Genomic DNA, 23744 nt, shown 5'->3' on the forward strand with positions numbered 1-23744 from the left:
TTGGCAAAGAGGTTCCCTGAAGGCACCAGGTGTGGCAATGCAGGCCTATACCCCCAGCATTTGGGAAGCTAAAGGAAGTGTACTGAGCTTAAAGAGACCGTCTCAAAAGCATAAATACAGCAACACTGGGGAAAGGAAACAGAGAAAGCTTCTTGGAGGTGACGATGAAATGAGCCTCAAAAGTTTCTGACAGAAGGAATAAGGAAAGACCTTTCAAGCTGGTAGCTCAGAATAAGGAATGGCACAGAAGTGAACTTTAGGACAACAGAGTAAAACCTGAGGCTGTAACAGCATGGCGCAGGGAAAGGCTATGGTCAGAGACATGCTGCAATCCACAGGTCTAAACTACTGTCCTACCTTGTATCCCCAAGTTTATCACTGAAGGTTTCACAATAGCAACAGCCTAATCTCTCGAACGAAGACTCAAGAGTATAGCACAACCCTATCAGAACTCTCTTCAAAGCCTTCTTCCTGATATCCTTTAACTTAGGGACAGTAATTATTGTGCACAGGCTACACAAGCCAAAAAAAAAAAAAAGTGTACCACACAGCTCAGAAATCATTGGTTTTCTCACCACACCCAACCCAACACCAAGTCTCATCAACTTCACACCAAATTTTCATCAGAGTACAGAGCACTCCGTAACCATCCCTGCTGCCACCACCTCAGGACACACTCTCAATGCCTCTCTTTTGGATAGTGGGTCCTAAAGGATCTACTTGTATTCACTAGGTTCTCTATGGAGTTGAAGGAAGGGAAAAAAAAGGTATTAAAAAAAAAAAAGAAAAAAGAAAAGAAGGAAAGAAGAGGAAAAACCCAACTCTAAGGGAATGCTTACATTCTCTTAGCAGGTTTGTTTATTTTGTTTTTTCTTATTCAAGACAGGGTTTCTCTGTGTAGCTCTGGTTGTCTTGAAACCCTCTCTACAGACAAGGCTGGTTTACCATCCAGAGTGCTGGGAGTAAAGGTGTGCATCACCACTGCCAGGCTTAGCCCTTCAGTTTTCAAAATAAAGTGTTTGGGGCAGGGGCATAGCTAGGTGGTACAGTACTTGACTAAGCATGCATGAAGCTCCAGCACCCAAACCAACACCCCTCAAATATTCCCCAGACCCTTCAAATCCCAAGACTCTGAATGTGGCCTCTGCAGTCTCAAGTTCTTAGGCTGGGCATCTAGCCCTCCCCACCTCTCCAAGCCTCAATGGATAGTCTCTCACTTTTCACCTTCATCATATGGGTTTTCTCCACACTGTGTTCACCCTGTTTGCTTTCACCCTGGCCTGCATGCATGTTTCTGTCTGTCCTTTTGGTAAGCGCCACTCAGTAATTTGTTGGGTTATCTACCAATTAATGAAATAGCTCTGACTTCTTGAGACTCACAACTGAATGACAAGTGACAGAAACCAACTATGAAAAGTGTGGAAATTACCATGAAGAAAAGAACAGGGTGCTCTGAGGAAAAGGGTAACAGAAAAAGGAAACTGTCCTACTTCACATGGAAAGTTCAGAGGAAACTGAGCCCTCAAAGATAGAAAAGGAAGTCCTTACTTTAACCAGGCAAGAAATGAGAGAAAGCACTATTTCTGAAGGCTTCATGTGCCAAGAGAACAGATGGGAATTTCATCATGGAAAGATGCAAATAGAGTTTAAAAATGCAGCAATTCAAAATGAGAAAAATGGTGTATCTATTCACTGCAGTGAAACGTAGGACCATGTTAAGAAAAAGGAGAGTAAACAGGCAGTCCCTATTTCCCAACCTAGAGGGTGTAATGGATGGCTGTGTTCAAGGCTTACATAACCAATGAGTCAGCAGAAAGGCAGGTGTCAATGGACAGCCTCTGTGCCCACTCTAAGCTACTAGGAAACTTGGCTGTGCCTGCTGGTGAGAGGAGGAGGTCCAAGGACAAGATCTGAGCTTGGTCAATGAAATAGGTCACAGACCTCCCAACAACACATGGCCAAGTTATAGTGAAGAAAAGGAAACCTTTATCCTAGAAAATATAATAGTACCCAGCTCAGAATGGGACTAGAGCCAGGTGTTACTGGCAGAACTCCATGGACTTAATGTAATCATCTCTCTTCCTTTCCTTCCTTCCTTTGTTTTCTTATCTATCTGTCTGTCTGTGTCTGTCTGTCTGTCTGTCTATCATTCATTCATTCATTCATTCATTCATTCATTCATTCCTTCCTTCCTTCCTTCCTGGCTGTCCTGGAATTAACCCTCTATGAAGATCCATTTTTTTAAACTTGAAATAAAGCTAAAATTAAATAAATCAAATTTATTTAAAATTTAGCTTTTTTGGTTTTAATTAAATTTAAAATAAATTTATTTAAAATAAAATTCAAATTCAAAATTAAGAAGCTTAAATTTGCTAAAATCAAAACCTACATTTTAAAGAGAAAAATGTCCATTATTTTGTTTAGGGACCAAAAATACTTGAGGATTATTTTGTCTCTTTTTCTGTGGTACTAGACTAGATGAGCCCCAGATTTTGTGCTCTAGGGCTATTTTCTACACCTGTCTATTCTCTAATAAAAGACACTGTATTAACAGTAACAGAAAAAGGCTCCATGACAGAATTGGGTCTGGCAAAGAAAAATGTGCAAAAGCAAACATAAAAGGAAATTCAATTATAATAGAGGGCAAAGAGATGAAGCTCAAAACACCGTGGGATACTGAAGAGCATCGACAATGAGCCAGAGGCAGACCTCCACCAACACAGGGTGTGAGAACAGCAGACTGCTCGCCGTGCCTTCCTTCACATCCACACACGTTTTCAGCCTACTACTGTTCCGGGGGCAATGACCCAGTAACAGGATGAGAGTTTTTTTCCCTCTCCACTGCAGGCTTTAAAAAAATCCTAGAAAAAGTAAGGTAATTACAACTATCCAAAGGCATTAAATAAAAAAAAAAAAGACCTAATTGTGAGTGAGCACCCCACACTCTAGAAAGGGCAAGTTTCTAACTGCTCACAGGCATCTGAGAAAACCTGATGAACATATCTGAAGGTCACAACTTGAATAAATAGCAAAGATATTTTTCTGGCTCTTTAGCTCCACCAACCATGATTCTGCAGAATAAATACTGAGGTGCAGTTCTATGTAGCTGATACAGAAAGATAAAAACACAAGAAAACCCCTCATCATAACACATTTATCTTACCAAAAACCCCCGTCAGGCAGTCAGATGAATTTGCTTGTCACAAAGCCCATCCTTCATTTGTGAACACCAGGAAAAGCTTGGATTGTGAAAACAAATCACAGCCTCTCTTGGCCGTAAGATTTCTCCATTTTTTTCCGGCTTCCAAATTGTAGAGGAGCAATGACAGACTCTGCCACTCTTGCACACTGTAAATGAGGGCAGTTACCACTGGGGACACATCTTCTACCAAAGGGCTGGGCACAATGAAGCTTCTAGGCGATCTTTGGACTTCTCACCTCCAATCTTAGAGCAGTGGCTTGCACACAACAGGCAGGCAGAGGGGCATCACATCAACATCCTGCATAGCGGATGCTCTACCGCGCAGTGCCCACCTCGGTCTGTGCACAGTTCAGTTCTGCATCAACTCAGTGGCCTTACATCTGGGTGTCTGGGAGGACTGTGCTGAATAAACAGAAAGCTTCAGCCTAACAGGCTCTGTGTGTGTGTGTGTGTGTGTGTGTGTGTGTGTGTGTGTGTGTGTGTGTGTGTGTGTGTGTGTGCGTGCGCGCGCGCGTCTGTACCAAGCCAGTGCGCATGCACGCACCCAATTATGCAGTGTGCTAGGGCTGTTAAATGCAAATGAACGCTCTGACTGTGAGAGCAAAGATCAGACAGTATCTGCCTCTCTGCTCCAGCTGTGAACATCTTTTATAAAAGACAAAAGCTTCCAACTAGTTGGATTTAAAGCTACATGACACTATTTTCACAGTCACGTTTGTCTCCTCATTTAAATTAAGTATGGCTGAGGAGAGCTGACAAAGGAAAAACGATTCTCAATAAAATAACATTTGGAGGTAGCTTAGTCCAATAAATACAAAGGAAAGGTTTCCATCAAGCACCAGGAGACAGTTCCACTTCCCCAATGTTTCTTCTCTATTTTACATCCTCTGTTTAGAAAACTACGTAACAACTGAGTAGGAGTAAAAACAGTGAGCAAGAAATAGGCAAGCAGGCATGAAACCCTAAAATCTGACACTACGACAGGAGAAACCACCTCTTTTTAGAAAACATTGCAATTCTGAGATCCAGTAATGAATGCAAAAACCATGCTGAGAGCTTAGGCTGGGGTTTGGTCTGATGAGGCTCCACTGCACCATCTTTAGTGGTTTTTGAGGAAGGATATGACTACGCAGGCCAGGCTGGATTCAAGATCCTCCTGCTCTGCTTTATCTAGTCTCAAAGAAATCAAACCACTGATTTCTGTGTTATCCTCTATTACTCTGCTCATTCTCTCTCAGTCTCTGACTGAACCTGAAGCTTGCCTCTTATCTCCCCCCTCCTTTTAAAAGCAGGCTAGTGGGTCAGCCAGTCCCAGAAAGTCATCTGTCTCTGCCCCAAAGCAGACACCTGCTGCCATTCTTGACTTTTTATGTGGGTGCTAATACCCTAACTCAGGTCCTCCTGCTTCTGAAGCAAGCACTCTTTACCCACTTAGCCATCTCCTCCAGTCCCACCACTGTGATTTGTATTCCTTCAGTTTGTTTTATAAATGCAGGTATTTTCTGTTACTCAAAACCAGTAGCTCTTTTGATTTCAACTTTCTTTTCTTCTTTTTCCTCCTCCTCCTTCTTCACCATCATCACCATCATCATCATCTTTATGATTTTGGTTTTTTGAGACAGGGTTTCTCTAACAGCCCTGACTGTCCTGGAACTCAATTTGTAGACCTGGCTGGCCTTGAAATAATAAAGACTGCCTGCTTCTTCCTCCTGAGTGCTGGTATTAAAGGTGTGGACACATCTGGCTATGATTTCAATTTTTATTTTGAGAATAAACACTTTTCTTTCTTCTCTTAAGTAATATCATATATTCATATACTAAATAAACTTGCAGTAACATCTTAAATACTTAACTATTCAATTATGTTCAGCCTAATGTGAAACCTACTAGGGAAGAATTTTCTTCACAATTATAGCTGAACGCTATGGACCATGCCCTCTCCTCTGGGTAGGCACTCACTGAATTGAATTTATAAGGTTAATATTACAATTCTATAATTTGTAGCAAAACTGCTCCCGGTGATTGGTAGTTTAATGCTCCTTCCCTTCTGGGACACATGAACAAGCTAACATTTCCCTTGAAATCCTTGATCACTTGGGAATAATGGATTATGAAAGAAAGGCAGTGAGTATGTCATCTGGTCAAGGCATTTCCAAAAGGCTTGTTTCTTGGTCTCTCACTTTACCACTGTGACCACTGAAACATGTGAGACAAGGTGCCTTGGTTGTCTGAGCCTCTACCATATGAGTTTCCTGGGCTTAAAGCAGGTCTTTTGTATAATATTCACTGCTCATTTATGCGTAAGTTTTTTTTTTAAAGTATACTTGAGAAACAGGCATGAAGCATGCTTGAAATCCTAAGAGAGGAAAGCAGGAGAGTCACCTTATTTAGCAACGAGACGTCTCTTAAAGACTTCTGAAAGGGTCTGGACATATAGCTTAGCTGGTAGAGGAGCCTGGTGAGCACCAAACCCTAGGATTGTTCAGGACTACAACACCACCACACAAAACAAACAAACAAAACCCAAACAATAAACAGGAATGGAAGAGGGGCAGTATCTAGGTGTAATTGAGCATGCTTATATTTTCATTATTCTAGAGGTAAATGCAGAAGAGTCAGAATATGAGATCCATTATCAATCAACAACAAAGACACACAAAAAGTAAAAAAGTTCTTTGACAAATTTAAGGGTTATTCCAATATATTAATGGATTCAACTTGCAGAGAGAGAAGTGAATCAATCAACAAGTTGCCTGGAGAGGCTAGGCTTGTGGGTTACTTTAATCGGGCCATGTTATCTTCTTGGCTGTAAAAGGAGGTGCCATTTTGATTTTGCTGATTTCTTCTCTTAATATTGTTCTTTGATTCTGTTTTTTTTTTCTGGTTTATGCATCAGTTATTAAATGAGTCCTCCCTGATAACAGCCCTGAAAAAGGATTTGCTTTTACTGTTTAAATATGACAGTCTCTTGAGAGGTCTGACACGTATGTATTTTCTCCATGGAGCAAGAAACCAGAAGACAATTCAGTCTGTTAGGCTCTTCTTTTTGGTCACTTCTTTATGTTAGATAAAGAATTTGGTACATACAATAAGGAGGAGCTCTTCCAGATATGGACTAGTGAGGTCTTATGATTTTGTGTTTACTTTGGATAATGGCTGAGAATCTGTTAGAATTGTACCCATAGATCTCTGTGTATTTTTTTGCAATTTAGAAAGGCCATGGCCTTTCTATGTTAGCATGAAATGTCTTTCTATCTTTGAGGGTATTTGTAAGTTAGATTTTAATGTCTCTTAAGCCTCCCCCACCCCCCACCCCCACCCAAGGTTCTTTTATCCCACAGTGGCCTGAAATCCGTACTGAGTCTCTCGAGCAGTAACTTTATTGGCTTTCTAAGCTAATAGATAGGCACATAAATATCCCTAAAGTTCCAATAAAATAAAGTCATGAATGTTTAAAACATCAAACATTATAGGTAGGGAGAAAAAAATTCATCTTACAGTTCAGAAACATTTAAAGAATTCAAATCCACAGTCTGGAAGAGGAGTTCAGTGACAGAGTGTGTACTTAACATGGGAGATACCTGGAGTTTAAGCCCAAGTACTAAAAAGAGGAAAACAAAACCAGTGTGCACATGCATGCACGCACGCATGCGGGCGGACACACACACACACACACACACACACACACACACACACACACACACACACACACACACCTTCTTGGGTAGAAACCAGAAAATCAAGCCTGAGTACTGTATGTATTATCTTACTTAGATTTATTATCAGAACTTTTCTAAACTTAGATTTACTGACCAAAACATTGCAATTATTCTTACTACTGAGAGGACCAGAAACCTTTGGAATAAATATTTCAATTCTCTGGGAAGCATACTAGGCTCCTCAGAAGGAGCCACTGACAGTGAGCCTTTAGTCAATGAAGGCCTTACTTAGTTAGGCAGGATTAGTCTGGAACTGAGTCAGTTCCTGGGATACCGAGCTGAAGGAGCTATCCAGGTCAGAACTGAGCTGGTTTCCAAAACTCTTCAAGGCCTCACCAAATATAGAGAAACTAACAAATAGAGCAACCAATCAAAATCGTATCAGTGTCACTGCTTTGCCCCTACCAATCATATTAGAGGTTACCTAACCCTTCTGGAAAATTCCCCTAGCCTTATATAAAAGCGGGCCTACAAGTCTCCTACAAGTTGTTGCCATTTTGTGAATGGTTGGGCCCTGTATGCTGGTAATTTATGCAAGACAAATACTCCTTGCTTTTGCATACCACTTGAGTCTCAGGTCTTCCTTTAGTGATTCTTGGACCCTAACACTATAGAGTATTTGTTTTTGATAAAAAGAATGTCAGGGTGTTGTGCATGAGACATATCCTACAGGCTCAGCTGAAACTATGATGGCTGAGTTCAAGGTCTGCCAGGATGTCTCAAAACACAAAACAAAATCTAGGCTGGTAGTACAGTCTATTTCTTATTTTTAAAAAAGGTTTATCTATTCATGTAATTATATATACATATACAACATATACATACATACATACATACATACATATGTATACACACACACACACACACACACACACACACACACACACACACACACACACACACACACATATATATATATGCGCTCTGTCTTCATGCACACCAGAAGAGGGAATCAGATCCCATTATAGATGGTTGTGAGACACCATGAGGTTGCTGAGAATTGAACTCAGGACCTCTGGAAGAGAGAAGTCAACTGCTCTTAACCACTGAGTCATCTCTCAAGCCCAGTAGTGAAAGTCTTACAAATTTTAGCATTTGTGAGGCTGAGGCAGTAGGACTATTACAAGTTTAAGGCCAACATGGTTTACATAGGAAGTAGACAGTGGTATATACAGTGAGATACCATCTCAGAAACTCCTATAACCAGGATGTGATGGTACATGCCTTTAATCCCAGCAGTTAGGAAGCAAAGGCAGGTGAATCTCTCTGAGTTCAAGGTCAGCCTGGTCTAAACAGAGTTACAGGACAGCCAGAGCTTCACAGTTGAGCCAATAGGAAATGGGGTGAGAGGAAATGAAACAGTTATGGACAGTAGAGAACAGATTCGTACAGAAGGACTTAGGGAGCAGACAGATGAGAATCTGTATTCCCACCTTCCCACTCCCCAAAGACTCTTCAGTCCTCCCCTCAGAAACTAGCTCAGCTCAAAGTCTAAAACTGTGTTAACTTTCCACTGGAATTCAGGGAGAGAGAGGTTTTTGTTTTACTTAGGGGCCAAAAGGTTGGAAGAAAAGAGAGGAAACTGCTGAGAGGATTACTCACACAGAGTGCAACTGAGGCAGAAGATGTTGAAAACAAACCAACCACTCTCCTGCAATCTGCTGGCTCTGCCCTGGAGATGAAGGAGAAGAGGGAAGAATAGTGGGGCCTTTCTTTCCAGCATAAGAGGAGACTTCAACATGGAAAATGAAAGCAGGGTTATTTCTAGGAATGAAAATTCTAATTTCAAATTCAAATACTCTGAATTGTGATGGGAAGAAGTCTCATACACAAATGGTTATAAAATATGCATATGAACTAAATAAAAAACATGTATTTAAATACTAAAATGATCTACTTTTAGGTTAAAGGAGTGGGCTTTTCACCTATCTTGTGAAATTTGCAATTCAGCTATTCTTCAGTTTTAACTCAAGGAGCCTAAAGTTAATGTGGGGGTGGAATGCTTTAAAGACTAAGGACTACTTAGAGATGAAGCCAAATCTGAGACTCACATTCAAAATCTAACTGTGCTGTTGATAACTGCATTTTGTCTTCTCTTGTGGCTAATCCTAAGTAGTCAAGTCAACGACCATGAACTCACAGGCTGATTACATAAACACAGAACTCTACTTGGATGTAAGGCCTTTCTTTGCAGAGGCACCCACTCTTCACATATATGCTAACAACTATTGATATTGAATCAGAGATCAAATGTTTTCTGTGAAAGAGTGAGACCCTGGGGTATTGTTCAGTGTCTTTCATGTGCTGTTCTCAGGCATGATTCAGTTTTGATCTATACCTGACTCCCAACACACAGAGACACCTGGCTCTCTGTGAGAAGATATAGTCTTTTTTTTTTTTTTTTTTTTTTTTTGGTTCTTTTTTTTGGAGTTGGGGACCGAACCCAGGGCCTTGCGCTTCCTAGGCAAGCGCTCTAACCACTGAGCTAAATCCCCAACCGAGAAGATATAGTCTTAAATAGTTTTTCTCTCCATCTGTCTATCCATCCTTCTGTCCATCCGTCAGTCCATCAGTCCCCCTCCTGTCCATCCATCCATCTCTTGTATCCCATATATGGATATATGTAGAGGCTAAAGGTCAACTTTCAGGACTTGGCTTTCTGGTTCGTTCTCTTCTTCCACTATATGGGTCCTGGGGGATCAAACTATTCAGGTCTGTCAGGCAGGATAGCAAGTATCTGCTAAACCATCTTACCAGCCCTAGGACATTGTTTTCTAAAAGTAACATAACTAGAGATTACATTTAGGTTGTGGCTTAAATATCTATTTCTGAAAACCATGGGAAAATAAATTATTTTATTTAAAAGTTTAATTAAATCCATTTACTTTCTATGTGTAATATGTATGTGTATAGAGATCAACCTCAGATGCCTTCAGAAGTCAGCTCTTGCATTCCACCATGTGGGCTCTGGGAACTAATACTCAGGACATTAGGCTTGGTGGCAACTGCTTTTAACCAGTAAACCATTTTACTTTAATTTTGTGTGTGTGCGTGTGTGTGTGTGTGTGTGGTGTGTGTGTGTGTGGTGTGTGTGTGTGTGTGTGTGTTGGGGGGGATGGAAGAGAGAGAGAGAGAGAGAGAGAGAGAGAGAGAGAGAGAGAGAGAGAGAGAGGGAGGGAGGGAGGGGGATTTTTCATGTGCATGCTAAGCCATCTTGCTGGTCTTCATATTACTTTATTTTAAAAGCCAATTTATACAAGTCTGTCCTTGTGTGTGTGCATATACATGTACCCATTTAAGTACCCTAAACTAGAAGATCTTTAGGACTTTTCTTTTTACAACAAGAAATAAAAGTGCTGGCACGTTAGCTGAACTCTCGTTACTATCTTGTTACAGCCAAGCTGGCCCCACAGGCCAGGCCTCCTGAACCTCATGTTCCCACCAGTGTTGTTCTTTGCTTGAGAGGCATGCAACCAAAAGCCCTGGCCTCCAAAGGAAACACTCCTGTTCCGTCTGAACCATGAGTTCATGGCCAGTGAGAACAGAGATGTTTGTAGTATTCTAATCCAGTTTTCACACTTCAAACTACTTCAGTATAGCACTTCAGATTTGCTCATTGCAAGTGCCACAAACTGTTCCTTGTTATAAATCCTATTTCTTCTTTCCTCCACTTAGCCCCAAAACTCAGAGGTAATCTAGAATATAATTAATTCAATGGAGAATAACAAGAAAACAAGTAACACAATTTACCACTGCTTCCACAAGGGATAATCATAAGATAAACAGGTATTGGGCAGTTTCATTAAGAACCATCCCTGGGGAGTGGACAGAGAGCTCAACTCTGGTTGACAACAGTTAACACTGGCTGCTCTTGCAGAGGACCAGGGGACGTGATACCCTCTTCTGGGCAGGAAAGAGACATTGGTTTAGGAAAATAGTTCTGTCCTCTTTTGTTTTTCCAATCTTATGACCTGGTTTTATGTTTTAATAATGAAAATTAAGGAGCTGAGAAGGCTCGGCCAGTAAAGTCTTGCTTATATTGCAAAGACTGAGGTTCTCGGTTTGATTCCCACACACATTATTAAAAAAAGTCAGCATGGGGACACATATACAATCCTAGTGCTAGGGAGACAGGAGCAGGCCAAATTCTGAAATTTGCTAGTCAGCCAGCCTATCTTACATGGTAAATTCAAGGCTCATGAAGAGACCCTGTTGTAAATAGACAAGGCAGATAGCTCCTAAGGAACAGCACCTGAAGGTGGTAACCTTTAGCCTCCACGTGTCAGAGGTCTGACTATGAGAGAAACTTTATTATATCATAAAAATCCCAACCACTTAAAGTAACAGCTTACTGTATATAAAACTTAGGTTTAAAGTACACTGTACTTCAAACTTTAAAATATACTTAAGTACAGCTACTGTATGTGGCCAATTTGTTCTAAGTTGACACAATAAATATTTGAGCATCTGTAGAAAAAGCTCATATTTGATACCGTCAAGGAATTGTCTAAAATGTCTGTATCAGACATGTAGCTTTAAAAATAATACCTAAATGTGTGGCCATTGCAGATTGCTGAGAAAGGAAAAGGCAGAAATCTTTCTAGAATGGACCAACCTTTGGGAATACTATAAAATTTTAAAGTATTTAAAATGTAAGTGACTTCAATAAACATAGTGACTTCTAGAGTTCCCCTTTCTTCAAATTCCACACTGATTTCCTGAAGTCAGCTACGTCTTCCTTTTATCAAATTTTTCTCCAAATTGTTAATTCTGTAGTGTGGAAAGGTATTCAGATCTCGGTTTACAGCTCTTGATGTATTTAGTCCTGTTGGGAAGCTGAGATGCTGGAAGCAGTTACCTCATTTTTGCTTCAATGAGGTCACCTCAGTGTAGTTTAGATTATTAGATTGAGTAAGATACATGACAGTGAAGTAATGACATAGTTTAATCTAAGAAACTCAGGTATGTTTTAGAAAATTGTGTGTGTGTGTGTGGGGGGGGTACTGAGGATTGAACCTTGGGCTTCCCCCATACACTGCAAGGATCTACAACTGAGCTGGTCACCCCAGCTCTAGGAAGATCTCTACTATTATGAGTTAACGCAAGTGCTAGGTGAAGGCAACTGAAGTGTTTCAAATCTTGCTGATGTTTCTGCCCCACCCTGGCACTGATGTAACTCTGACGGTGTCTACCCTATCTCTTAAGACTCTTCTATGAATACTTTCCTTTATATCACCCAGTTCATTCTGCACTACCATTCTTTGTTCTTTCTCATGGATTTATATATAACTTTTAACTATGTGTTTGTAAGTATGAGTGCAGACTTCTGCTGTGGCAGAAGCGCCAGGTTCTCCAGCTCTAGAGTTACAGGCAGTTGAGATTCACTTGTGAGTGCTCGGAACCAAACTGGGGTCCTTTGCAAGAGTTACCTACTGTGCCATTTCTCTAGCTCATGGACTAACGTTTTTAATAAACACTGATAACACTGATAAATAAGCTGACCTTTTATAACTCAGAACAAACACAAGATCTGCCAAGGTTTTAGGATTCAAGAATCAGGACAAACAGAAAAGGAGAGTACAGATCAGAGACACAAATCTGCTAATAAAGCCAACATTTAAAATATCAAACTCCAGAGCGAAAAATCTGTTTGAAGCTTAAGTCCAAATGCTCACCAGCAAACAGTATTAACTTTAGAATGGGTGTGTGTGTGTCTAAAGAACTGGTTTTACTTAAAAAAAAAAAAAAAGCATTATCTCCTAGTAAGTATCTACATATCATTTATAAAACCAACCCAACAGTAAATTCGATCTGATGGTTTAGTTCTCTATTCAGAACTAAAGATGAGATGTGAGCACAGGGGGATGTTGCATACAGCTGGATCATCTTCCTGTTTAACTCATTACACAGTCCTGTGGTGTTGATCTAAAGATAAAAATTAACAGAGGTATTCATACTGTTCACAATTCAGGAAACCATTGTGTCACAGGAAAAGCCCTGAAAACAAGTAGCTCAATGATAAGAATCCTTTTATTAAAAGAGGAATGTGAGAAATATTTTAAACTGGCTTTAACTCAAATTCCTATTTGTTATGCATGCCTGGCATCTTCACATTTAACCCAAGCCTTCCCGATCAGTCAAGGCAAATGAAACTCTTTTGTTTGCTGAAGGAAATGCTTATTTTCCGGTAACTTCGTAGCTTGAAACACCCCAAACAACATCTATTCTGCATGGAGACAGGCCCCCACACCCAAGTGTTCGACACTCTAGTCTAATCCAATCATGACTTACATAGCCACACAAAACCCCTCACATTCTGTCCAAATAGCTTTGAGTGAAACAAACAAACAGTTAGGAGACATAACAGGATTCTCTATTATCTCAAATTCACCGTCTTAAAATAGCACATGCCCTGGCTGAGCTCTGCTGCTGAGATGTGCTAAGTTTCAGCAGCTCAGTCAGTTTTCCGTGTCTGCGCAACCAGCCCCCCACTTAAAGCTGTATAACTACAGGAACGAGGAAGAGATTTATAAAGAGACAGATACACACACATATACAACATACGGTTTCCGAGGAGAGTGACGGTTCCATGCTTGTGAGAAAGAAGGAAGAATATGCCGAGTAACCCCTGGGTTTCTCCCAGGTTTGAACATGCTGTACTGTGGCATGAGGTCAGCAGACTGACTCTAGCCCTGTGAGGCTGAATTCTACCCTGACAAAGCAGTATCACTGCAATATGAAGCAAGAGTACCCAGGGCATGTTGGCAGCTATACAGAATGGCTGTTCTAGAAAGTAATGGCAACTCCAAAACAAGAGCTCCATGCTGTCACATGAGATCATCTTCAGTCCAGTTAAGCAATGACATAAAAAACACCTTAAACACCGATCATAAGCAGCTCCCAGTAGTAAGAAATAGGAAAAATGTTCTCTTTAAATAGGAAGCAGAGAATCTGAAGAACCCATTGATTCACTCAACTGATATCACAAACATACTGATTCTGATTTGACAGGAGATTGGAAGTCTCCTGCTTCTGGTCCCTGTGACCTACCTGAGGAGCTTCAAACCCTCTCGGTCATGTTAATACAGAGTAGGTGGAACATTCTGAAAATATTTTTGCTAATGGATGGACACACACACACACACACACACACACACACACACACACACACACACACACGGACTGAAGGTATGCCTAATAATTTAATTTTTCACATCTGCCCAACTTCAAGCATACCATAAATGTCTGTGAGTGTGGAAGCAGGATATGGCTTAACTGGGAGAGTACTCACCTAGAATTCCTAGGACTCTGGGATCCGTCCCAGCACAGTATAAATAGGCATAGTGGTGTAACTCTCAAATCCCAATACTGGAGAGGAGGCAGGAGGATCAGAAATTCAAGGTCATCTCTTGGTTACATATAGAATTTCAGATCAGACTGGTATACATGAGACTGTCTCAAACAAAAAAGTTAACCTCTTTAGCCTTGGTGAGTCTAGCACTTTACTGAGGTGACTGTTTATGTATATAGGTTACTCCAGGTTCCTTTCACAATCCTATTTCATGGGAAGTGTGGTGACAGCTCATCTCTTTTTGGACATTAGGAATTTATGCATACATGTGTGTGGAGGTCAGACACATTGGTTAACTTCCTCAAATGTTCTTCACCTTAGTGTCTTTTACCTAACTGGGAACTCACAGATTTACTAGAGTGGATGACTAGCAAACACCACCTTGTTTCTTCCTCCCTAGGTGTGATTACAAATGTGCACCTGCACCTGGTTTTTGCATAGTTCTGGGGATCCTTGAGCTTGTTCTCTGGAAGAGTTTTCAGACTGAGCCACATCCTTAGCTCTGCACCGACCTTGCCTCTCAAATGTTGGAATTGAAGGGGTTCACTACCATGTCTGGTTCTCTACCTAATTTTGACATGACTTACTATGGTAAAGAAAAACAAGGCCTTTCTGTGCTTCTTCTGAGTATTATACTGCTTTTTCCTTTTCTGTCAGTTTGAACTCAGGGCTTCTCTTGGCATCTTCTCTACTCACAGTGAGGCCCACTTCTGGGTTGTGAAATAAATCTTGAAGATATGGGGAAATGATAAATTCAGTCCTGATTCTGTAAGAAATGACCCTCCCCCATCAAAGGTAGCTTGTCCACTAAGGACTAATAGTCCCTCCACCTTGTAAAACTTTTATTCAAATCTCAATCTCAACCTGAGGGGGCCCCTCAGAGTCTTACTAAGAAGTTCTTCTAGTTCATAGAGATCTGCATCCCTCTGTTTCCCAAGTGCTCGGATTAAAGGCATGAGATACTAAGTCTAGCCCTTATGCAAATATTTTTATTTCTCTCACCAGGTAAAACTTGTCTCCCCCTACCTGCCCCCTTCCAGGAACTAGATAGTCTGGAGCAGCTTACCCCCTTCCACCTTTCCTCCATTTCCTTTCATTGATTCTTTTAAAATTAGCCAATTTCAAGACTGTAAGGCCAGACCCAGATAACAGGGAAAAGTCACAGTCTCTACCTGCATTAGCATAAACCAAGTATACTTCTTGCCTCCTGTGCTTGTTGGCCTAGATTGGGTTCTTTTCTTTGAAAAATTGTCTTTACAGCATACCTTTCAGAGTTTTCAAATAGTTATTTTATGGTAGGTATTAGAGATTCTGTCTTAAAAAAACAAGGATTAAAGATGTGACTCAATGATGCTTACCTATGAAACCTAAGGCCCTGAGTTTTAGCCTGAGCAGTGCAGAAACAAACAAAAATGTTGGTCCTAACAGTAAATACCTCTAATTCTAGCATTTTGGAGGTGGAGGTAAAGGTAGACAGATTTCTGAATGTGACCAAACACTAGTGTGGTCTACATAGTAAGATCCTGTCTAAAAAACAAATGAAACAGCTACAACAACAACAAAACAAAACAAAACAAAACAAACAACCAAACAAAAGATATAAAATGCAATGAGTTATGACTTGGTAAGCAGTGTGCTGTGGTTCCTGTGCTCACGGCATGTCCTGTTCTGCAGACCTAGCTTTTTTTTTTTTTACATATACAGCAGGGAGTCCCTTCATGAGAGAATCCAAATGGCACTGTTGCTATAGAGGTAACAGGAGCTCCATTAGTGCAGTTCGCCTTTGCTTTACTTCTAGTAGGATAGGGTGTGGAGCTGGGAGGTGTTTGTACCCTGACCCTGGTTTGCTTATTTACAGGTGTTAAGTGGGCTGGGGAAATCCATGGCACTACTGAGGTGGTTAGAGCACAACTAGCAGGACTCTAATTTCTACTTCCACCTTGAATTTAGGTTGCTATGATAGATTGCCTTTGCTTACCTGATGAACCATCTAGTCCAGCCCACTCCATCCTTAAGTTTTTAACAAAATAACAAAATGTTTAAAAAAAAAACAAAGAAAAATTTAAAATGAAAAAAAAAAGAACTGCATAGAAAAAGCTTATAAATTTAGCATATAAAGAAAATATGTTTAAACACCTGTAAAGTGCTTATTTTTCTTTTCGTCTTCTTTTTTAGACATAGTCTCTACACAGTACTGGCTATCCTAGAGCTGACTATGTAGACCAGGCTGAATTTACAGAGATTCTCCTGCCTCTGCCTCTGGAGTGCTGGGATTAAAGGTGGTGAGCTAACACTCAGCGTGTGGGCTTTAAGTGTCATTATCAAAGAATAAAACCGTCTACAGAGTAAAGAGACTCAAAATAAGCTCAGGTTAGATTATTACTGAAGAAAAAAAAGGCATTACAGAAATTTATAGACCTTTAGTAAATGCACTCCACTCTCTGACTCACCTGGAGCAACTTTTAGTCAATCCTGGTAGCTTCTTCATGTGAAGTGTCCAATACAAGTATATTATAAAAACCAGAAACAACACAAAAATCCCTTTTATCTGTTGTTTAATCATCACTTCTATGCTTATACCATTGTGCTACAATGGCATTCAGCTCAGTCCCTTGCTGGAAAGGAAGACAGCAAAGTTGTAACAACCCACATCTTATGTCCCAGCCTAAGCACTAGTCTGAACCACCTAGGCTTGTGACATTGAGGCTCACAAGCTCACATTTCCTGAAATGTCACCTACCAGCTGGGGTGGGGACAGAGCTTCTGAGCTGGGGGCTGGGATGCAGAGGGAAAGCCTGTAGTTGAGCTATTTCCTCCTTGCCTTTTATTCCATTCAGGCCTCAAGCTGGTGACATTGCCACAATCAGGGTGTGACACCCTGTCTTCCTCAATCCCTTAGCAACACCTCCAGACACACCTAGAGGTGTACTTTACTAATCTGGGTGCTTCTCAATTTAACCAAGTTAACAGTTCATATGGGTCCCCGTAATACATAGACAAGTGTGTACTGATGAAAAAAACTCTTTAAACTTAGAATAGAAAACTGCTTCTAAAGAAGGGGAACATCAAGGAGTAGCACATAAAAGTAAACTCTGTATCAAGCAAATATTGTAAAAAGCTTGGCCACTGTTATTAGGTGTCTGTTATGCTATTTTCTTTATTTTTATGCTTAAACTATTTGTGACAGAAGAAAAAGAAAGGAAAACCTATACAACTTACATGCCAGCTATGTTGCTAGCACCCAATGGAGCAGCTCAGTACCTGTTTGGCATGTGCAGGGCCCTGGGTTGAATCCCTAGTAGAGCAAAAGCACATCAACAACCCCAATATTCTGACACTGACTTAATCAAGAATACATGCTGTTAAACCTGTGGAGCTCTGTGCCCACCAGCTCAGATATTGGTGATCAACCCCTGCACCCCATCTTGACAAATGACTTCTTTCTTAACCACCTTTAGAAACTGAATTGGTGCCCTTATTAAAGATTTATTGCAATTCTCTTTTCTCTTCTACCACATGAGGATACAATAAGAAAGCACCAGGCCATCCACAAAAATTACCTTGATCTTAGATTCCAAAACTGTGGGGAATAAAATCCCTGGGTATAACTTACCCATTCTAAAATATTTACAAATATACATGTGAGAGCTGAGGATGTAGTCCAGTGATTGTTTGCCTAGCGTGGTATATATACAAGACCTTGGATTCTATCCCTAGTACCACAAACAAAAGAAAAACCAAAAACACATGCAAACACAAAAAAACCCTGGAGAATGGTGGTGGCACACACCTCTCTGGAAGAGCAGTCAGTGCTCTTAACCACTGAGCCATCTCTCCAGCCTAGCCTGTAGCTTTCGATCTTACTTGACACTAGGAAACAGTCTAAGCCACAGACAGCTTATATACCTCTCTGCATAATGGTTTCAAATGTCAGAGTTTAATCTTGGGTTTTTAACAGAAGATGGTCAATACAAGGTTGAATTCATTGGGGGGGGGGCGCAATAGCAAGGAACTATGTATATGTAACAGCTAAAGAACACCCCCCCCATACACACACATTTTAGTTCCCCATCACATAATGGGTCCATTGCTGTGTTGATGAGGTATTCAAAGAAAGAAGAATTTAGAAAATTATTCTGCAATTTTAGATCCTTTGATCTTAAACACTACTTAAATAGGAGGGGGCCCTTAGATAAAGAACCATTTACTTGTAATGCACACACACAAAATGATCAGTTATTTGCTTTTTCTCAACTAATGCTTTTTCAGATCAAATGCCATATATCAAAAGTCCTGCTACTTCTGGGAAGCTGAGTAGAGTAAAAGCAAAAGTAAAGTTAGGTCTCTGTGATCTCCAAACTTCCTGACTTGGTCTTCATGTGATTCAAGTGTCTCACGTTGAGAATATTTCCTACTCCATTCTTTAATCTCAGATCTATTCTCTTAGACCATTCATGAACAGTTCCATGAAGAAACTGGAAGGTAATCAGAATTAGTGTTCAAAGTCCTGGGCGTCTCTGTGCCAGTGGACATGCCAGTATCTCTGAAAGCTAAACTCCATCAAAGAGCAGCAGTTTCACCACCTGATAACTTCAAGTCAGCAGCAGTGGATGCAGTACAGTGAGAAAGCTTGACCTTTGCACTTGGTGTCAAAGGAGAAACAGCACAGGATAGATGAAGGAATAAAAGTGGGTATGGTCTTTCTTTCTTTTCTTTTTTTTTTTTTTGGTTCTTTTTTTCGGTGCTGGGGACCGAACCCAGGGCCTTGCGCTTCCTAGGTAAGCGCTCTACCACTGAGCTAAATCCCCAGCCCCGGGTATGGTCTTTCTTTAAGAACTCTTTTTCTAGCATAGTTATATTTACTGGACAATGTTGCCAGCTCCCAGGAACTCTCAACTAATGGAAGAAGCAGTATGCAAAGATCATTAACATGGTTTATTCCAAGTACCCCATGAGTATTTGTATTTGTAAAAATCAAGAGTGTTGGTTTAGTAGTAGAGCATTTGCCTAGTATGAATGAGGCCCTAGGATAGATTCCCAACACCAAAACAATAAAAGCAGGAATGCCAAAAAAAATTTACTTTGAGGATAAACTAAAGTGGCTGCTTAAAGATCAGAGCTTCATTACAAAAAGATGCTTAGAGAATTAAACACAGGAAGGTTGAGAAAGGCTTAAATGAGTGTGACCATGAGTCTGTCTTAGCTTCTTGCTTAGTTGAGATGTGAGCAAGCAGCTACCAAATGCTTGTACCTCCATGGAACCAGCCCCTTACTGACATGAGCCATCAAGATAGACTGCAAATACTGAAATCAAACAGAAAGCCACAATAGTCTGCCCCTGCCCCACAGAACATAACATGAAACACTATTCTTGCAACCAACTTCTAGTGACCAGAATTAGGCAAACAAAACAAAACTCAAGATCAAGCAGCATCTGAAGAATGACTAGGGAAAAAGAGCTTTTTTGCAGGAGCTGGAAGAGTTAGAATTTTGTATAACATAGAAAGTGATGGGGTTACCAAGAGACAGCAAAGAGAAATCTGTCATACTCTAGTTCATAAAATCTATTTGTGCTTTTGTGTAAAGCATTGGTGTACAGTTTTAAGCACTTATTCAAGATTCTGCATATGTGAGATGTTACTGATGCCTATTAAAGTGATTTTACATTCTCATATCAGAATATAAGGAAATGAGACACACAAATTTTAATATGACTCTGACAGACTGAAAGAGAATTTTAGTACAGAGTGATATTTACTACATAGACAAAAATATATGTTCAATTTAAACAGGAGTATGGGGGTTGGGGATTTAGCTCAGTGGTAGAGCGCTTGCCTAGGAAGCGCAAGGCCCTGGGTTCGGTCCCCAGCTCCGAAAAAAAAAAAAAAAAAAACCAAAAAAAAAAAAAAAAAAAAAAACGTAAACAGGAGTATGAATATGAGACTTCTAAGAAATGACCTCTTCACACTTCAAAGCCAAGTTTATCATCCCCTAGCTTTACTCCTCAGCTTCCAGTACTTACCCCTTCTGCCCACTGTGACTCCATCACCTCACTGATCGTGTCTTTCCTTTGACTGAAAGAAATGCAGTTTCCAGTGTCCAACTGTATAAGGTCTGTGTGACTGTACTTCCAAGCTCTGCTCTTCTGGGCCTTAGAGTGATCACACAGGACACCTTTGACCTTGTGAACACAGGGCACTGCTCCACCTCACCTCTGAGATCTTCAACCTTAGAATTTACCATCCTTTGGAACGGTATCTGAAGTTCTTATATATCTAATAATCTTTTTTTTTCTTTTCTTTTTTTCGGAGCTGGGGACCGAACCCAGGGCCTTGCGCTTGCTAGGCAAGCGCTCTACCACTGAGCTAAATCCCCAACCCCTCTAATAATCTTAATCTTTTATCCCATTCCTCCCAGAATCAGTATCTTTCCAGCTCCAGTCATGGTGGCAATAAAGGTATCAGGCTGATGGTACAGCTTTCAGAACTGTTGATGACAGGTTTCTTTATAAGGATCCTGCAGTCCTTCAAGAACAGAGTCACTCACATGCACTACTGTCATCGCCACTACACTGAACGGAGTCAGCCTTCAGTATTCAAGGTGGATCAGGGCTATACCCATCTTCCTTGAACTTCAGTATCTGTAAATGTTTAAGTCACTTGTATAAAAATAGTGTAGAAAGCAGGGGAAAATAGATCAATCTAGAGCTTGTCATGTAGGCATGACATTTCCCAGTGCCTACATAAAAAGCCAGGTATGGCAGCATGAATTTGTAACACCACCATTGGAGAGTTGTAAACAGAAGGATCCCTAGGTGTTAATTGGCCAACCAGCACAGCCTTCTCAGTGAGATCCCAGATTGAGGCTTTGTCTCAGAAATCAAGGTGGAACCAGTGAGATGACTCTGGGTGTCTGCCACCAAGCCTGATGGCCTGAGTCTAATCCACAGGGCTCACATGGTATTCAGTAGAGAACTGATTCCTGCAAGTTGTCCTTCCTTTCACATGTATACCATGGTATGCATATGCATGCTTAAGTGAATGTAATAAAAAAGAATTCCAGCACGCACATATCCAAACAACCAAGGTAGCAATTCATGAGAAAGGCTGACCTTTGGCTTCCACATGTATGTGCATATGTATACATCATGAACATATGTATATATGGACACAAACAGTGCTGGATTTTCACAGAATCACATATATTCTCCCATCTGATATAACACAATTTTTCTTAAACTGTTAAACTGTATTGTTTAGGAAATAACAAAATTTTCCTCCTTGGATATTTCTGGAATGTAATTGATTGAACTCACACATGCAGAACTTAGAATATAGAGTTTATGAACACAGGGTATTATTAATCTTACAATTTACAGTCAGTTATAACTGACAAGACACAGGCAATTACAATTCGTTTTATGCACATAACTTTTCATATCTTTATTCTAGAAAACACAGGGCTGAGGCTTGCATAGGGCCTTATACATAGCATGGCCTCAGTAAATGTTAGCTGCTTCTTTGAAGGCTTAATAAAGGTCACACGCCTTTATTGCAAGTTAAAATGAGAACCAAGAACTCTATCAACATCCTTACTTTTCTGCCACTCAGTTAATTGTCTTGAACTCTTGTCTTAGCTGGTCATCGTCCTGTCCCCTTCACCCCTACTGCCCAGGCAGAGTCTAACACTGCAGCTCAGGCTGGCACAGAGCTGTGTGGTGCAAACTGGTCTCAAACTTGCAAGCCTATTTTGGCCCCCTGAGTGCTTGGATTACTGGCATAAGTAACCACCCCCACTTACACTAGCTTTATGTCATAAACAGCTGTCCCATCCTCTAAGCTTCTTTCCACACTGGTCCTCATGACTGAGCATTTACAATTTACTTTGAAGAAGAGTCTGGAACAGCCAAATACAGAGAAACCACAAGATTAGTAGTTGCATAGGGCAAGAGGGAACAGGGAAATTGGGCACTGGTGGCTAAGGACCATGGGGTTTACTTAGAGGTGATGAAAATTCAGTGTAGCTGAGTGGTGATGGTTACTACTTCTGTGGATATGCTAAGAGCCGAGGTTGTACACGGCCAATGAGTAAATCCTATGGCATGTGAATTATATTTCTAAAGGCTAGGGTATTTGTTTTTTGAGTCAAGGTTTTAAAACCCCCACTCTCCCCCAATCCCCCCACTGACCTGGAACTCTCCATGTAGGCCATGCTGGCCTCAAACTCTGATTCTGGGGATACCTCACCAGAGCTGGGGGCAAGGATGTGTGACTATACCTGGTTCGAAAATCTGTTTTAAAAAGTAATTTCCCTATGAAATATTTTATAAGAGAATTACTCCTTCTTTAGTTATCTTAGCTCTCAGGATCAATTCAAGTTTAATGCAAATTCTACTTGATTAGAAGCATAATGACAGTTAAAAAAAAAAAAAGAATCCTAGCCTCAGGGAAAAGAAAACAGGTCCAAGCCCAGTTTAAGCACCAATTATTGGTGTAGACAAAACTTATGAAGCTCACCCAGTATCTAAAAGAGGGCCTGTTATAGTGTTGGTAGAGATATAAGCTGGTACATGCACTACAGAACTTATTGGAAAGGGTCCTTAAAAGACTAAAACTAGAACATAACTATGCCACTCCTGGGACTATACCCAAAAGACGTTAATTCAAAAGACAGAGATACAAGGGTATCCATATCTATTGATACACTTACTATTTATAATAGCTAAGAAATGGAACCAGGAATGGGATGTGATGACCTAGTGAGTAAAAACACTTGCTGTGCAAGCCTGATGACCTCAGCAGAGGAGAGGCCTGAAGTTGCTTTCTGACCTCTACATGATATAGCAGCATACATGTACCTACCCACATACCATAGTAGTAGATGAACTTCAGAAAAAAGGGGAACTGGCCTAAATGTCCATCATCGGAAGAATGTGTAAAAAAATTTAGCGCACATACACAATGGGATTTTATTTGGCCATAAAGTAATATGGTATTTGCAGGAAAATGGATGGAACTGAAAAATACAATCAGTGAAATAAGTGACAAATACCACGTGTTTCCTCTCATATGTAGTATCTCGATGTGTATATGTGAGTGTCCATACACACAGGTAAAATCATGAAAATGGAAAGAGGATCATCAGCGGGAAGGAAGAGATCACAAAAGAGTAAGAAAATGAGAGGGTAAGAGAGACGTGGCATGAGAGCAGAGGAAGACTACCTTGTAGGGGAGGTGCCAACAGGAGTGGGACAGAGGAGTCAGAGAAGGCTATAGGGAAGGAGACGAAAACAACAAAACAAACCCCTGAAGTATAATAGCATATTATGAAAATGCCACAATGAAACCTGCAACTTTGTATGTTGACTTAAAATTAAAAACAAGTACTATTGTTAACATAGCCACCATAGAATTATAATCATTTACATGCTGAGCTCTCAGAAGGCCAAGCTGGTTTTGAACCTTCTGTTCTC

General features: G+C 40.5%; 1 protein-coding gene across 10 annotated transcripts in view; it reads right to left on the reverse strand.

The window, feature by feature from the left end:
- The window catches only part of Tmcc1 (transmembrane and coiled-coil domain family 1), a 174982-nt gene that overhangs the window by 44096 nt on the left and 107142 nt on the right, over nucleotides 1-23744 (reverse strand). Inside the window, exon 1 of one of the 10 annotated variants that reach the window (XM_087657613.1) lies at nucleotides 13486-13630. In XM_087657613.1, the coding sequence (XP_087513739.1) occupies nucleotides 13486-13512 (27 nt within the window). In that variant the 5' untranslated portion in view covers nucleotides 13513-13630. 10 annotated transcript variants of the gene reach the window in all.

The sequence above is a fragment of the Rattus norvegicus genome, chromosome 4, assembly GCF_021556685.1.
Source record: "Rattus norvegicus strain SHRSP/BbbUtx chromosome 4, alternate assembly SHRSP_T2T, whole genome shotgun sequence".
Classification (NCBI taxonomy): domain Eukaryota; kingdom Metazoa; phylum Chordata; class Mammalia; order Rodentia; family Muridae; genus Rattus; species Rattus norvegicus.